Raw genomic sequence first — 13,706 nt, 5'->3', positions numbered from 1 at the left:
CAAGGACTGCCAAAGATAGCATACTGATAGGTTTATTAGTCTCACAATAGTCAAATAATTGTGTTGACGAGACGTTAAACCCCATTCCGTACACACAAAACCAATAAGTATAACATCGTAAGCCTATCGGTGACTGGCGAGGACGAGCAACACAAGAATTTGTAAGGATCAATAGGATAGCGTGCTGATATAGTAGCATTTGCGTTACTGCCATTCTCACTAGTATGTAGTAGACTAGACAGGTAGAAGTTTGTCTTTTATAACCAGTTGTTCATGTATGTAGTCAGTGCCAAATCATAAACTATTGGAATATATCTATATTTATAATATAAGCTTTGCCTGGTATGGCTTAACGTGAAAACATGCAAAACGATACAAGAAAATCTTCAACTGTCACCTTAAACGATGTAAGTTTGCTTTTATTTTTATAGGTGTTCAACTGCACTTAGGTTCTCATCATGCGTAAGTGTTCGACTCCACTGTGGCCTGTTGGTTGAGACCGTTCCTCTGGATTTTCCGACGTACTTTCTGCTTGAAAGTGTTGCAGGACGGGGGGACTAGCAAGGAACAGCGTCTAGTCGTTCGGGCGGGACAAAAAATTCGAGGTCCCGTGTACACGTTGGCGTGCAAAAAAGAACCCTTGACAGTTGGAATTCGAAATAAGAATACACCGTAGCACCGCTGTCCGAGCAAACTTTTCATGGAACTGCCAGGGAATCCTTAACATTAAACGATGTATATTTTATAAACTCTGCGGTGGCCCCTTAATATTTAAAAATTTAATGCCTCATTGATGTCTTTTTAAATAAGTATTCGACTTCGCTGTGGACCTCCGCGATGTAAATTTGTTTATATTTATAAGTGTTCAACTCGTATTTTATAAACTCTGCTGTGACACCTTAATTTTAAAAAAAAGAGTTTAACTCCACTAAGGATCTAATTGATACTATTTTAAAAATAAGTATTCGACTTCGCTGTGGGCCCTCACGGTGCTGGTTGGTCCCCGGCGTGGTGCCATTAACACTGGATAATTCATGCTTTATTAGTCTCTCAAAAGACCTAAACATCCATGACAATTTAAACTTATCAGTAAAAAGACGTTTCTGCACTTTTACTGCCGATTTCAGAACAACTTTTAAAAATGCCTTTCGACGTTTATTATTAATCCTTTACATACATGCAAGATTCCATATTCATTAGCCCCGATTGAGATAAAAAGTAGGCATTTAAACCCCATTTCATTTGATGTACATGCAAATGTATCCAAACTAGCACAGTAATTTAAACACTAATAATATATATATAAATTATTGAACGGGTGGGGTAGTAAAATAGAACGTCAAACCCCCATTTTTTTTCATTTGCATGTAAATTTATCCAAACTATATAGTACTTTAATTGGAAACTATATAATATAAATTAAACCGTGCATATATGATACATGTGTCTACAAACCGTCAAATATGAGAATGATTAGCTTGTAAGTGGCAATTAGTAACTGTCACTCGACACAAACTAGGACTAAAAGGGGCTTTAGCAGTGGGAGGGGAAACCAGAAGACCCGAAGAAAATACACGAGGTTGGACAGGCGACCCTACTCCTTGTCGCATACAAGCGGGGAATCGAAACTACGCCACTTGATTCAAATGAAATGAAATGAAATGGAGTTTAACGTCCTACTGTTCTGCTCCTAACCTGGGCTAATGAAGACGGGCATACGCCATACAGTGTGCTATGAGGGAAATTTTGCCCGGACAGCGGCACTACGGCCTACTCTTATATCGAATTCCAACTGCCAAGGGATCTTTTACGTGCACGCCAATGTGTACACGGGACCTCGGTTTTTCGTCCCATCCGAACGACTAGACAGCTTTCCTTGTCAGCCCCTCCGTCCTGCATCACTGACAAGGGAGAACCACGCCGGAAAATCTGGATGAACTTTCTCGGCCAATGCAGGGATCGAACAGCCGACCTCCAGGCTAGCGAGCTAGCGTCTTACCCACTTAGCCACGTGATCCCCCCACTTGATTCAATGACAGACCTTATGATACAGTGCGCTCGCGTTAACCCACCCCCACCCCCGGCATTAATAAGATAAAGTTAATTAACTATTAACAATATCTTATTCAAAATAAACTTGGCTGTGAGCATTTGCTATGACTCACTAACCAGGACTGTATTCCCGGTCAGTGTTGCGGAAGAGAGGGTCTGACAAAGAATAACTTCTCGGTGTTCGGATGGGATGTAAAACCGATTGTGTCAGTAGTGTGCTTGAACACGACAAGAGACTCATTGTAGAAACGTAGCTCCGATTAGAAATACCGTAATTCATGATTTCCATAGGACTCTTGTGTTTAATTTAATACGTAAGAGAACCTTGACAGTTAGGAAATGAAATGGGGTTTGACGTCCTACTGTTCTGCTCCGACTAGGCTAATGAAGACGGGTATACGCCATACAGTGTGCTATGAGGGAAATTTTACCCGGACAGCGGCGCTACGGCCTACTCTTATTCACAGTTAGGATTTGATCAACCGTAAGCGGAAACACAGCGTTTCTTCATTTTCCTCTATGCACACTGCATGACATATGCCAGACTTCATTAGACTGTGTGGTGCAGAGAAGTAGGAGATTAAATTAAAACACCATTTCATTCCAAAATAAACTCGATAGCCATTTTAAAAATTGTACTACTCATAGATTTACAGTTAAATAGTTTATCTATAGAGGGATGGCTATACTGTTACATCTGGCATATTTTCATCAAATTGATTTTATGTAAAATAAAAATTGCCCAAATATGCCAAATGTAACTGTATATGCCGAATCAAGTGGACTCGAAATTTGTTTTATCTTACCAACCGGCGTAGACCTTTACCACAGAGTTGGGTAGGAGTGTCGTCCTTGACTCTCGTGGTGGGGTACATGTAGGTTTTTTTTCCAAGCCCAGCCAGTGCAATGACTTTGTCAGTTGGGAATAAAAATTAGCGCCCGGGAAGTAACTCTACGGCCTACTTTTATTTCGAATTTCAAACTGTCAAGGGTGCTCTTACGTATGCAGCAACGTGTATGCTTGACACTGCTCCTTGCCCGACACTCATTCATGTACCTTTGATAAGGAGAAACTACGCTGAACTATCATGAGGACCTTTCTCATCAAACACCGGGACATCCGGGTTAGTGAGGAAACGCTCTTTGTTTTATTAAAATTCATATATATATGTATACAATCAAATACAATACAAAACTTATATACATTATAAAAAGTACACTATGAAAAATATAAATAACAATTATGTCACATACTTTGTTTTGTGATTCAGACATGATGAGGATTTTGTTTCTTAATGTCACATGCAATCTGCAATAAGTAATTAACATTTGTTCATATACATGCAACACCGGAATGAACATCAAAAGAAGAACAATAATTTCATTTTATAAAAACAAATGTCAGCATGAAAGTGTTGAACGTCTTGCCGAACAGTTTAAATTGAACTGAAGTCGTTTACTTAGTCCATTCTACACGCTTTTTAAATTATTATTTTGTCGTTTGTGAACCAACCTTTACTAATTACTTCCACATTGTGTTGTAGGGGTATGTTTTTATTTGTTCATTACAAAATGACATCCGAAACCATAAGGTACACGACCCGTGCAGTGATTATAAAATGTTAATTGTGTCTTAAATATTAGATATTAGGATCCTAAAGTTTCACAGCAAGATAACATCATCAATATTCATTGAAATTGATCAATATTGAATTCTAATTCGTGTTTTTAATTTCGAATATTTTGAAACTTAGCTCCTTTAAGATACGGTAGTTTTTATTTTGATACGACGAGAACAATTTTCTCTGGAAAGCGACCTTTCCGTCTACTATTCCTCTACTGTTGTCCTAACCACACGACCACGCGGATCCCCCATTGTCCTAAGTGACAAAAATACAAATAAAACATGTGACTTACCGCCAAATTTTCCATTTGGCTTATGACGTTTTCATTTTGTTAAATTGGCTAAACACCAATGCCGCTTACCGTATAAGATTTTTACACTAATATATCACAATAAAGAGGTATACTAATTAGGCAATTCGGTCAATCTGTCACTGTGATTTATTTATGTCATAGATTTTCTTGGTAGACAGACCACAGCAAGACTCGCTTAAGCAAATATCGCTGATTCACATGGACGACGATGGCGAAACAATCTCGATCTATCCCCAAAGAGATGTGCACTGTTCGGTGCATGCATTATTGATTCGTTATTACCATAAATAATATTAAATTAGTATATATCAATGGCAAGTCTGAAACGATGCGTTCGTTCCTGGATTAATAATAATAGGCATTGTCCCGACAAGCCTGGGAGGTTGGGTGGTCGTGCACTTTGGGTTATAAGGTCAAGTGGCGTGGTTCCCAGTGTGTACGTGACATGGAGAAGTGTCGCCAGTCCAACCTAGTTTCTTTTGTACATCAGTACAATGTGGAAAGTAAAGTAAATCAAATGAAATGGGATTTAAAGTACTACTGTTCTGCACCGACTGGGCTAATGAAGACAGTGTGCTATCAGGGAAATTGTGCCCGAGCAGCGGCACTATGGCCTACGCTTATATGGAATTCCAATTGCCGGTGGATATTTGACGTATACAATGTATACACGGGACCTCGGTTTTTCACCCCATCCAAACGACTAGACAACTGTCCGTGTCAGGCGGAAAGTAAATGAAACGAAATGAAATGCTGTTTAGCGTCTTACTTTTTGGCACCAATTGAGTTTACGCCATGCAATGAATTATATTAGAAGATTTACCCGGACAACGTTGTTTCCGCCTACTACACTCCCGTCAAAAGGCAATACCTAGTAACTCACTTTTTTCTTATTTTGAGAAAACAAAGGAAAACGTAATGAATGAATATTAAACCCCAGCTCATCCATTGATTTGACTACTGAGTTACTAGGTTTTGCTGTGGTATACTAGGCAAATGAAGGAAGTTGCTAGGTTGTGTCATGGGTGTAACTGGTTACAAAATCAAAAGATTGGAATATCTATTACAACAACAGGAAGCACATACCCTAGTAATTACAAATTTGGTTCTAACTCAATTTTGATAAAATAAAAAAAAGTGAGTTACTAGGTTTTGCCTTTTGACGGGAGCACAGAACCTCGTATCTTCGTCTAATCCGACTAAACATTGTTTCTTATCACGCCATCTGGGGATCACGTGGCTAAGTGGGTAAGACGCTAGCTCGCTAGCCTGGAGGTCGGGTGTTCGATCCCTGCATTGGCCGAGAAAGTTCATCCAGATTTTCCGGCGTGGTTCTCCTTTGTCAGTGATGCAGGACGGAGGGGCTGACAAGGCTTCTAGTCGTTCGGATGGGACGAAAAACCGAGGTCCCGTGTACACATTGGCGTGCACGTAAAAGATCCCTTGGCAGTTGGAATTCGATATAAGAGTAGGCCGTGGTGCCGCTGTCCGGGCAAAATTTCCCTCATAGCACACTGTATGGCGTATGCCCGTCTTCATTAGCCCAGGTTAGGAGCAGAACAGTAGGACGTTAAACTCCATTTCATTTCATTTATCACGCCATCTGTCATTCAGCAAACCATGCTGAAAAACCACGAAGAACTTTCTCGCCCATAGCTGGATCGATACGATGACCTCCACGTTCAGGGGCGGATCCAGGAATTTTTGCAGGATGGGGTTTGCCAGGTCCCTGAGACAATGTATCCCCCCCCCCCCTCCCGCATGGTCTCTATCGTCATTTTGGCGTTTATACATACTCATTGAGCTTTTTAAACAGAGACATTCAACATCTCGTTTGACGTCAATTTCTATTATGAATTAATACAATGACATTGTGATTCAATTTCATGGATGCAAAGCATCAATTGTGATATCACATAATGTCTATATCATTATCTTGTGCTTTGAGTGTCCATCCTGTCCCACATCTGACGATAAGGGATAAAGCACCCCCCCCCCCCTCTGGATCCGCCCCTGACGTTAGCGAACCAGCGCTGAAATCACTGATCCACCCCCATTTGCTAAGGTATATCGGTTTTTTGGGGTTTTTTTTTTTGCTTAGGTTATCGACCTTAAATCAGCAAATAGGACAACTTTAAAATAACCTCCTTTGATCTCGTTGTTGTCCTGTGTGGTTTCAGGAATTGTTGTTATAGATTTTCTGTATAAATTAGCCTCATAATACTGTATTAGCTTGATAACGTTGAGAGAATACTCTTCGAAACGTCGCCCAAATAAATAAGTAGCTGTTTTTCCATAAGTATTTGTTATAGTTTATAACTTTAAAATCGTAACAGCGTACTGGCTATATATCGACAGTGAGAAATTGGGTAAATTTGAGATCTTAAAAATGCTTACTAGTTGAGATATCAATGCTAGGATTCTAGAAAATATAATAACGACGAGTCACGCGTATTTCAAAATGTCTCCCTATATTCAGAATACAAAAAGGAAATGAAATGGGGTTTAACGTCCGGCTGTTATGCTCCGACTGGGCTACTGAAAAGACGGACATATGCCACACAGTGTGCTATGAGGGAAAACGGCCCAATCTCATATCGAATTTCAACTGTCAAAGGTTTCCCTATATTCAGAATACAAAAAGGAAATGAAATGGGGTTTAAAGTCCGGCGGTTATGCTCCGATTGGGCTACTGAAAAGACGGACATACGCCACACAGTGTGCTATGAGGAAAATATCGAATTTCAACTGTCAAAGGTTCTGTTACGTGCACTTGGGGCCTCGGCTGTTTGTCCCATCCGAACGAATATACGTTGTCCCTCGCGTTCAGGATACAAATGTGAATGAACAGAAATCAAATGTGAATTAACATCTATCCCATTATTTCCACACAGGGGTGGGAAATATCATTTTGTTTTAATTTATCAGAAGTCCTAAGAACCTTGCTGTCCATCCATCTGATTGATGTTGTCCTCCACAACACCAAGCTCCAATAGTTTAAGTATATAGTCTTACGAGTTTTAAAGCAACCCTTGATCAACTAACAAGCCCCATTAGTGGAAGAAAAATGGATTTTCAATTAATCCATTTTTTTCTCGTATAGTTTGTTATTAGTTGACAGAAACTTGGCAACGTATTTGTGTAAATGTATACACATGTTTACCTTAAAGACTAAGCTATAGTACTATGGCGGTATTGTTAAATATATGTAAAGGCCAATTCAATCCATTGGTTGTTGATCATTTGCCTATAATGCAGCACATGAATGGAACTCTCTACAACTACATCTACGGACAGCTCCACCGCTCAGCATCTTTAAACAGGAATTCAAAACCTACCTGTTTCAGTATCCATATATATATATACAATTTCCTGGAAATTTTGTCGGCGCTTTGAGCATACACAATCTGGTTAAAGCACAGATCCTATTTCGTTTCGTTTTTATAGTTCAAAATTTCGTTTTACTTGTCTTTACTACACTTGGATCTGAAAGACTTGTTATTTAACTCGTGTTCTGCTTGAAATGAGGGGTCAGCCAATCAAATGGTCTGTCGAATCGAGTGTTTGACCTTTTTTGCCCGGAACTGTGGGTAATCCACTAGTAACATCAATGCTGATAGGTTAATCAAATGTCTGACGTCATAGGTCAAAAGTCGGTCTTTTGACGTGACCTACCGCTATAACTTGTCAGATCTTCATGTAGTGTAGGCCATCGAAAGTATAAAAAAACGAAACGAAATATAGATCTGTATTTTAATCAGATTGGAGCATACAATACTGTTTGGAGTCTAGCGTTTTATAAGAACCCTTTTTATTATAATAATTATTATTATTATTATTTATCATGCGAGGAAAATTGAACATGGGGCATGTCCCAAGACATTGCTGTAGTTTGAAAGTAAATAACGACAAAAATCAAACCTAAAAATATGCAAATTATAAGGAATCGTCGAAATTCGTTAATTTTTAGTACTTTTGAAGAAGTGCGGTCTTGTCTTAATGCTAGTCCCCCGTTTGTTGTCGTTACGATTCAAATCACCAACATTAAAATGTAAAACAAAACAGGACGAGCATTGTTTTTAAGATTTACATTAATTGAGTGATTATAAAGTAACTATTTAAAAATATAAACATTGACTGGAATTAGTCCAACTGCCAAAACAAAAGATTACCAAATCTTGATAATGTGCTTTAACATCTGTACCATTGCCAAAATATAAAACTCACACAGATAAATCTAAATAAAACAGTGGTCTGATTTCTAACCTTACGAAGATTTCAAACTAGAAACAATTTGGCAATATTAGAATTACTGATGTACTTTTAGAATTAGTTTAGTTTTAACGGCAACGATTTGAAACACACAAGCTTTTAACAATTATGTTTATTTGTTTTTATTACATTAATGTTCTACCTTTCTGCACCAAGGTGCGCATATGTCATGCAGTTTGCTGGAAGGGACGTTCTGACCGTACAGCGTCGTTTCCGCTCATTATTAATCGAATTCATACTGCCAAGGGTTTGTTGTCGTGCACGCCAACAGGTAAACGGGTTGACCTTATTGTTTCTCCGTACAAGCCACCCCCACCCCCCATCCGCGCCATGCACCACTGACAAGAGGAAACCACGACGGGGTAAACCTTTCATAACTTGGTTTTAAAGGAGCTAAACGTTGAAAACATTGATTATTGGGACGGTATTTGGTTTCTTTATTTAAAAGGGTTTTATGTTTGGCTTACTGTGTCGAAAGGGAACAGAAAATCAGTGATTTATCTATAGTGGGTGTATCCAGGGGATGTAAAATTTAGAGCGAAGACAGGTTGTCAGCTCACTGAAATCGACAATGTAATTATAACAGACAGCTTTATTGTTGAACCGGATCAAAGAGAGGATGTCATTTTAAATTAAAGGGACACCACTCTACAACATAAGTCAAATGGCGGCTAAGATCAGGCCCATCGGTCTAAAGCTTTGGCATTAGGTCAACCATTGATTCCAGAGTCGGGGATTCGACCTCATGTTGGTATGTGAATAGGGTCACCTAACTAACCTCGTGTGTCTTATACAATTTTTCTCCGCCTTCATTAGACCAGTCGGAGCAGAACAGTAGAACGTTAAACCCCATTTCACTTATACAAGTTCCCCGGGTTTCACCCAATGCTAAAGAACCCCGCGTGTAACCGACTTATTCATATACCATACGATAGTCCGGAAATGAAGTAGTTTGTGTTGAGTGGACACAGGAAATTGAATAAAACGAAGTTTATTTTTGAACAATCAGGAGGAACACATCCAGTGGACAAGAACTGAGACAGTATCATCGTTCGGGTTTTAGCATCTCCTCTACTTGTATTGTTTTGATACTAGCATCGGGTTAGTTTTATTCAGATTTTGTTTTTTGTTGGACGAATTGACAACAATACACGTGGCTACCCTACGGATGGGACAAGGTGACCGGTTAGGACGTTGCATTGACATCAAATAGATTATCCCCATTCATTATAAAGCAATAGAATGCATACAAACTATCACAATAGATGAGACAGGATTTCACTAGATCAACAATTCCATTTAAAAAAACCACTTTGTTATGATGATGTGTAGATAATAGATAGAGATTGTTATTTATTGTTTACACCGTTGCTAAGGAAATAAAGTCCTATTTTTTTTATTAATTACAAACAAAAAATATCTTGTCAATTAATTGATTTCTTTGAAGGATGGTGAAAAAAAATTTTCCATTATGATCCTGTTTTTAGTTCTTCGTTTATCGGATTAAAGCAAAACACAATATCAATCAAAGAAGCGCTCTTTATCCATTAAAGCAGCACTCATTTATTACAACGACTAATCTTGATGGATTCGCTTCTGGCAGAAATGTAAACTTAATTAAGAAATTTATGATTTTTAAATAAAAAGGTATCTTGCTTTTTGAAAGATTTTAAACTTACTGAGCTACTGAGCTGAAGTTCGTTTAGCCTGTGTTAGTCAACCCCGTTTTAAGTATTTGATCAATTCGTGCAATATTTTTTTCTATTTAGTTGTGATCCCGCCAAATTCCAATATAGCTGGTGAAAAGTCTAAAAGCCGTAATTCTGAGTGTCGTTCTTAGGGCTGGATATGCTTACTTATAACGGGTTTTTATTTAAAGGGAATCAGGATGATTCAGTGTGGCACGACACTGTCTCTCTAACCAATAGGTCCCGTTGCTGGATGAGAAGGATCCCTGGCTTTTTTTTAGCCTGGTTTCCCTCTTGTGCACGACGGAGAGCCTGGGAAAACATCTGTCAATGGTTCGAGTGGGACGGTAAAACGAGGGTCCGTGTACACGGTGACGTGCACTTATAAGAACCCTTGGCAGCTAGAATTTGACGTAGAGTAGGCGGAAACACAGATGTTCGGGAAAACACCCCTACCATCCCCCATGACATACTGCATGACGTATACCTGTCTTCATTATCCTTATTGATGCACAAAAGCAGGACGTTAAAACCTTTTCATTTCATTTATTTTCTTTATTTGAAAAGTTCACGTAGCTAGCTCATTGTGTAAACGTTACAGCTGATTTGACCGCACTGTAGGTAAACGTAACAGCATTATAAGCAGACGTGACCGCACTATAGGTAAACGTGACGACACTATAGGTAACCGTGACAGCACTATCGGTAAAAGTGACAACACTATAGGTAAACGTGACATTTACGGAGTAATCGAATCGACATAGGGTCTCTTTATGACAATATTTGATTATTACAATTTTTCACAATCCTATTATAAAGCTCAATGATGTGCATTGCTATGCGATTTTCCAGTTATTTCTTGGAGAAAAAAATACTCTAATTTACAATCTTGCTTTCTTGCAATATCTGACATTTGTACTTAAATGAAGTTTAACGTCCTGTTTTTCTATATCAACCGGAATAATGAAGACATGTGCATCGAGGGACATTGTACCATGAAGTGTGAAGACAGAGTTGCCAAGGTGTCCATTTTGAATTCAGATTGTAACGCCATATGAAATCTGTGGGTTGCTGATAGTTCGTTGGTAATGCACATAATCATAAATCTCGTGTTAATATTAATACTGAACGTTTAAGATCCTTTGGCAGTTGAGACCCGAAAAAGACAGAGTTGCCAAGTTATTCATTTTGAATACTGATTGTAACGCCATATGAAGTCTGTTGGGTGCTGATAGTTCGTTGGTAATGCACAAAATCATAAAAATCTCGTGTTAGTATTGATACTGAACGTTTAAGATCCTTTGGCAGTTGAGACCCGAAGAAGCGTAATTATGTAGAAACGCCACTTTCTGGTCAAAATTCTCCCAATCAAATAAATTACGCACGCAAGCATATAAAGGTTACTATGTAGCTTTGTGAAACGGAGCATAGAAATGTAGAACGATACATTTCCATTTCTTTCCTTCGGCAGTTGAGACCCTAAGAATCGTAATTATGTAGAAACGCCACTTTCTGGTCAAAATTCTCCCAATCAAATTAATTGCACGCGCAAGCATATAAAGGTTTAGTAGCTTTGTCAAACGGAGAATAGAAGTGTAGAACGATCCATTTCCATTTCTTTCCTTAGCAAATGAACCTGTAATGTCATTATGCATATTTTAAGATTTATGGGGAACAATTGCTGTATACAGGTTGGCTACAAATGTTGCCCCGTGTGAAGTGGGCTTTAGTGCCTGGTCAGTCGTTATTTTGTCGCCTGTCTATATGACAGTCAGTCAATCACATTTGAAAGGTAGATCATCAGTTGAATTAATTAATCTATCAACACTTTCGACAGGAATAGTAACCCACAGTTAACCGTTCCAGCTACGCTATATAAAATTACCAAAACTATTAAACTAAAATAAATGAAGTCAATGATCCATGTTTGATACTTTGTGACGTCACACTGAAACAACATAGATCTGTGTAATTGGATATCAGAGGACTTTAGTTTGGACTTTCATTTCATCCCAACGCTGCTAACCATACGGTAATCATTAGAATTTACAATAGATTACCCCGAGAATCCCAGGTATCGCAATTTGCAGAGAGAGAGAGAGAGAAGAGAGAGAGAGAGAGAGAGAGAGAGATGGGGTTTAACGTCCACTCAACACAAACTAGGTCATTTCGGGACTAATATATGGTTTACTTTTATTTCAATAATTCGCTTGCGCGTAGGGGTCTTTAGCAGTGGGAGGAAACCGAAGGACCCGGACCCGGAGAAAGCCCACGAGGTTGGACAGGCGACACTACTCCTTGTCACGTACAACCGGGGATCCGAAACCACGCCATTTGACTTAATGACAGGCCTTATGATACAGCGCGCACGTGCTAACCATTCGACCATCCAACCCCCCAATAAAATGACAGTCGAGATGTTGAAATACGAAGATAAGCATAGGCGTACGAGCTGGGGGGGGGGGGGGGGGCTGGGGGCGGCCGCCCCCCCCCCCCCATTTTGGGCACCAAATTCTGGGAAAATTTGGGCACACAATTGTACTTTGTAAAAGTTGTATAAAAAAAATATTGTGTTCTTGAATGTGTCCAATTTAACAGCGAATTTATTATTATTATGTAACATACTAAGAACCTAACTACATCAAATAGCGAGTGAAACCCCTAAATCGGTTCACAATATGCTGGGGTAACGATCGATTCTAAAAAGAAAATTGTGTATAGTGATACAGTCTCACATATGGCAATGGAATAAGTTAAAGAAAATGTTGAGAAATTTGTAGAGCAACTTAAAGATCTCTAAAAAGGGGAATTCAAGATCTTTTTCATGCATTGTTTAATCATAAACATGACAGAATTAAAGGGGCATTATGTAAGAATTAGATGAAGAGCTAGCCCTTCTCGCTATAATATTTCAAAAATAGATAATGCAAAATGAATATATTGAAAATTTCATCCAGATTACCTTATTTTTAGCGAACTTATCAATGGTGTGCATTGATCGTAACCGCCGTACTGGTCATTCGAGTCTTAGCCTCGCTTCTCATTAAATGGCCGAACCATTCTAATCTACTTAAAATCGGAGTCTTCCGATGGTATCGAAAGTCGATTATGGTCTTGTCATGTTAATAAATGGCTAATTTATAATTTGTATAATATTTAAGGCCCAACGGAAGCCCTGCAACAGGTAGGTTTAGCTCTTACAAAATGCCTGTTAAATGTGACAACGAGACGTTAGTACGAATTAAAAAAAACCCGGTAATTCTAGTTCTTTCTCTTGCCTTGTTTAAGTATTGTGACAATCAGACGCTGTACGTCATCGAAGACAATACATCACAGGGTTGAACTGAAAGCCCCCCATAACCATAACAACTGTTTATTTGACATCTGGCTTATATCAAAACATAACATCCTTAATTGATTTTTATACAAAACAGATCATAGTTAATCTTGAAGTAATGGCTTCTATACCAAGATGACATGGAAGATAGTAATGGGGTCGTGCGTGGTATTAAATCAAACGGGATGAATGAATGAATGGGATTTAACGTCTGGTCGACAACATATATGGACATGACAAAATTTGTTTCAACAGCGCAGAGATCACCAAAATATTCCTGCATTTGGGTAAATCTAGTGCCTACTATATATATACAATCCTTGTATGGCAGTTTTAGTTGACTTGTTAGTGCGTAATTGAACAAAAGGTTTGAATGTACATTGTCTGGTAGTATTTGGTGAATTTTCATAATGATTTAT

General features: G+C 38.7%; 1 protein-coding gene across 1 annotated transcript in view; it reads left to right on the top strand.

The window, feature by feature from the left end:
- The first annotated feature begins 277 nt into the window (after nt 1-277).
- LOC126826828 (calmodulin) overlaps nt 278-13,706 on the top strand; it is a 75,935-nt gene continuing 62,506 nt past the window's right edge. Inside the window, exon 1 of the mRNA XM_050555937.2 lies at nt 278-407. Within this exon, the coding sequence (XP_050411894.1) occupies nt 363-407 (45 nt within the window). The 5' untranslated portion in view covers nt 278-362. The remainder of the gene's footprint in view (nt 408-13,706) is intronic.

Source organism: Patella vulgata, chromosome 1, assembly GCF_932274485.2.
Source record: "Patella vulgata chromosome 1, xgPatVulg1.2, whole genome shotgun sequence".
NCBI classification, from domain to species: Eukaryota; Metazoa; Mollusca; class Gastropoda; family Patellidae; genus Patella; species Patella vulgata.
This window is presented reverse-complemented; position numbering and strand designations above follow the sequence as displayed.